Here is a 4,057-nt window from a genome sequence, read left to right on the forward strand (position 1 = left end):
TTCCCTGCAAGAAAATACATTTCGGTGAACAAATCATTTGATTTAATTTCACTGCATGAATTTGACAATTGCTTTTGAGGGAATTATCTTCAACCATAATTATCCTAAGGGCCTGTTCACATGAGATCAGGTCCTGATCAGCAGACGTGGAGCTGCAGTGCAGTGCGTTTTTGGCTGCGTTTTTGATGCGTTTGCGTTTCCTGACCGTTTCCGGACCTGACAAAATGTGACATGCAGTATTTTTTCTGTCGTAACCTGAACGGACTGCGCACGTGAGAACTGGAGCCCATAAAACACATAGGGATACATTGGGATGCATTTTGAGTGCAGCAGCGTACGGAGCCGGTCAGCACACAAAACGGACGTCGTGTGAACAGGCCCTCAAAGATTCTCCCACTCGGTAATATTTTAAAGGTTTTTCGGTGTTCGAAATCTGTTTTTTCTTTTCTCTCTAAATGATATCTGAAGCCAAAACGTTCTTTTTAATTTTGGATAGAGAACGGAAAGGTTAAAACCCCTGGCAGGTTTTCTTTTTGCCATCAATGTCCTATTAGGAAGATTTTGCTTCACTTCCTGTCTTGTAGGCACAATAGGAAGTGAGAGGCAGTCTCTCTAAACTAAGGCTTTTCCTTCACTTTGAAGACTGGATCGTTGTCACTGGAACAAGTGTCCCTACTGGCGGGATTTTTCTGCTATTCCTGTTTTGGGGGCAACTGAAAAGTTAGGTTTTCCCCTCACTTGTTCTGCACGGTGTCTCTGTGTGGAGGCGGCCATCTTGGTAGAGGCAGGTCTTTGGTTCATGTCAAAGCCTTTAGCAAGGAGAACAGTGACATCACTCCTCTCCATATCTCCTGAGACTAGCAGTCAGAGGCAGCAGTGCCTTAGATCTCCCACTGCAGATATACAACTAGGAGGCTGTGGGTATAGGAGTGTCTAGGCACACTCTCATATTAGAGAGCACACGGCTGTTTTTCAGAAGGAATTTAAGACGAATGGTAAACTTTTCGGGGAAACTGTTTTGATACAATAAACATTTTCTAAATGTTCCCTATAACATAGAAAATGTATCGCTTTAAGATTTGATCAAAAGTGTCTCTAAAGCCAAATGACATTTTGAATACAATGAGCAAGAGTGTGAATCTATGGAGGGGTTTTTAGAACTGATTCACCTTCTCTGTCGGTCCTTTTCGGATGTATCCAGCTACCAGCAACTTGATTACAAAAAAGTGATTACCTCATCGTGCAGAAATGTCGCCAAATATTGTATACAGATGATGAATTCACTTTTAAATTATGAAGAAAAATCTTTATACTTTTGTATTTTATTGCTCCCTTAAAAAGTTTTTTTTGTTCCTCCTTCAGGATAAAGTGGCCAATGTATGGTGCAGTCTGAGCGTCCTGTTTAAAATTAAAACTGTGTTGTCAGCGGAGAACCAATTACATATCAGGCAAGTCAATGATCTGTTGTTAGTCAGCGTGCGTTCTTTGTACATATTAGACAGTATGTGTGGCTATAAACCAGCCATTCTCGATGCTTAGTTGGTATAAGAACATAAAAGAATAATTTGCATGGCTGCACCCCCTATCCTATAATACGGATTTAGGATAGTGGGCGGAGCCATGCAAGTTTAAGGATTTGGGGTGGAAGTGAGAATTGCAGACAATCCTTTGTTAGAAGGCTGTATTGTGCTTCATGATAATTGAGTAAAGGGCACACACACACCCCCCCCACACACCCCACCACACCACACACCCCACACCCCAAATGTACCTGTCGGTGATTACTGAATGGGCGGCTTAGTGGTTAGCACTTGTAGCTGCACTGGGGGGGTCCTCAGTTTGAATCCTGGCTAGAACATTATCTGCATGGGAGTTTACATGATCTCTCTGTGCTTATGTGAGTTTCCACCAGGTACTTAAGTTTCCTGCACACTCCAAAGGCATGCTGAAAGGTTAATTAGCTTCTGTCTAAAACGTCCCTGTATGAATGCATGCATGTATGTGAGATGGGGACCTTAGATTGTAAGCTCCATGAGGGCATGAACAGCGCTAAATAAATAAATAAATCTCAGAAGCATCTCCAACTGATCTCATATGCGGCTGAATGCACCGGTAGGCGCGCTGCATTTGCCCATCGACAGAACGTGTAAACTATCCACCTTTCAATGCGGCCCATCACACAATGCATTTTTATTTATCAGCATTTGTTCAGCAAACCCCCTGCATTGGTGTGCTGTTCACATTACCAGTAGAAGGGAAATCTACAGTCTGCGTGTTTGAAACCGTCATGAAAATATGAAATTAACCAGATAAAAAGTTTGGTAACTCAACTGGCGCACCGAGAAGCTTTGAAATCTGGCCATGTGCTGGGAGACTCCATAGAGATCAATGGCCAGGCCTGGCACAGGTACCACCGGGCTCTATGGTGTTTCCCGAAGCAGGCGCCGGATTTGTAAGTTTGCCGAAAGACAACATCAGCGTGTTGGCTCTGGGGGGTGTAAACGGCAATTTTTGACTGTCTATGGTTTGTAATTATATTGAAATATTACGGCGGGTGTGAGGCAGACTGGGGGTGGGGAGACAATCCAGCTCTGGTGTCTATACCTATAGTTTCCAAAGCTGACTTTTGGGTTTCCTGACTTGCGGATTGTATGTTTCCTCTAAATAGCGCATTTTGGTTTTATTTTTGTCCTGTAGCTTTGCCTGCACCCTGCTGGGGCTTCTGCCGACTTGTCTCAAATTAACTATGAACCCGACTCTCAGGGGCTTCAAACTTTCCATGGTAAGTTCCGATCTCCGTTGTTCCACTTTTACTATTTTATTACTATTTTTTTATATAGATAGATATAGATAGATAGATATAGATAGATCTAGATAGATAGATATAGATAGATCTAGATAGATAGATATAGATATAGATAGATCTAGATAGATGAGCCATGTATAGTTGAAGCAGAACTTCCATTAATTTGGAAGGTACACTTTACTGCCCCCTCACCACCAAACACCATCCCAAAAAAGTTTTTTACAGGAAATTTAAGAGAAATACTTTTGCCCCAGCTGCAAAGGCTTCTGGGAGCCCCCGTGCCTTACCGCCACCTTCACCAGTTTTTAGCCGGCCATTTTCATGTCCATGTGAATACGTCGACACCTCACCATTATTCCGGCTCAGTGTAGATTTTCTATTGGCCCAGATTAAAAAAGAGAACTATGGGGTTCAGTGTTTTTCCCCATAGTTCTCTTTAGGGGAGGATGTATTCTAGCATCGCCCCGTGACCCAAAGCTCAGTATATCGCGAGCTATTGCACGCAATATACTGAGAGCGCCGCATCCGGGACGGATCCCAACAATACTGTCAAGATCCACCCAGCTGCGTGAGTGACAGCTGTCTCTGCCTATCTAGAGGCAGAGCCAGCTGTACCCGCCCCCTCCCCCGTCCGTTCCACCAGTCAGCGCTGCAGGATCAGAGAGGGGGAGATCCCTGCGGGGAGCGGTGACTGACGGTCACTGTTCACTGCAGGGGGACGATGTGGAAGTGAGCGGATCGGCGGCATGTTTCTGCTCACTTCCCGATCAATAGAGCCAACCTGTTTTGACATCTTTGTCACAGGTCCGCTCTAACTATGAGGGTGAGTGCCGATCACTCGCCTCATAGTTCTCCTTTAATGGAAACCATACGGTTAAGCCCTAATGAAGGGTGAGGACCTTACCCCCGGAATACATTGGCTGTATTTTATTCAGTAAACATTTCATGTCATTGTCAAGCTATCTGGCCATTTATAGCAGGTGGTCCTAATTTCAGACCCAATTTCCACTTCCTTCCTTCCTGAAAAGCTGGGCACCTGAAATACGACCAGAATACGCTCCAGTGCCATTCTTGGCAGCTTTGCGCTGTGAGCCTAGGCTGCCGGTGATCTATCCTTGGGGGGTGGGGGGAATGGTGTCCATGATACCTTAACATGAAGTGGATTGGATGACACCCAAACCTGAAAGAGGGCCAGTGCCTCAGGTGGAGGAGGGAACTGAGGGCAGAGTGGGGGGGGGGGGGGAGGGGATA

At 45.0% G+C, this 4,057-nt stretch overlaps 1 protein-coding gene across 1 annotated transcript in view; it reads left to right on the forward strand.

The window, feature by feature from the left end:
- The window catches only part of ALG6 (ALG6, alpha-1,3-glucosyltransferase), a 30,128-nt gene that overhangs the window by 19,369 nt on the left and 6,702 nt on the right, over window positions 1–4,057 (forward strand). The window contains exons 9-10 of the mRNA XM_018553844.1: window positions 1,363–1,448; window positions 2,698–2,782. Coding sequence (XP_018409346.1) covers window positions 1,363–1,448; window positions 2,698–2,782 — 171 coding nt within the window. The remainder of the gene's footprint in view (window positions 1–1,362; window positions 1,449–2,697; window positions 2,783–4,057) is intronic.

Source organism: Nanorana parkeri, unplaced genomic scaffold, assembly GCF_000935625.1.
Source record: "Nanorana parkeri isolate BGI_ZX_2015 unplaced genomic scaffold, ASM93562v1 scaffold131, whole genome shotgun sequence".
Taxonomy (NCBI): domain Eukaryota; kingdom Metazoa; phylum Chordata; class Amphibia; order Anura; family Dicroglossidae; genus Nanorana; species Nanorana parkeri.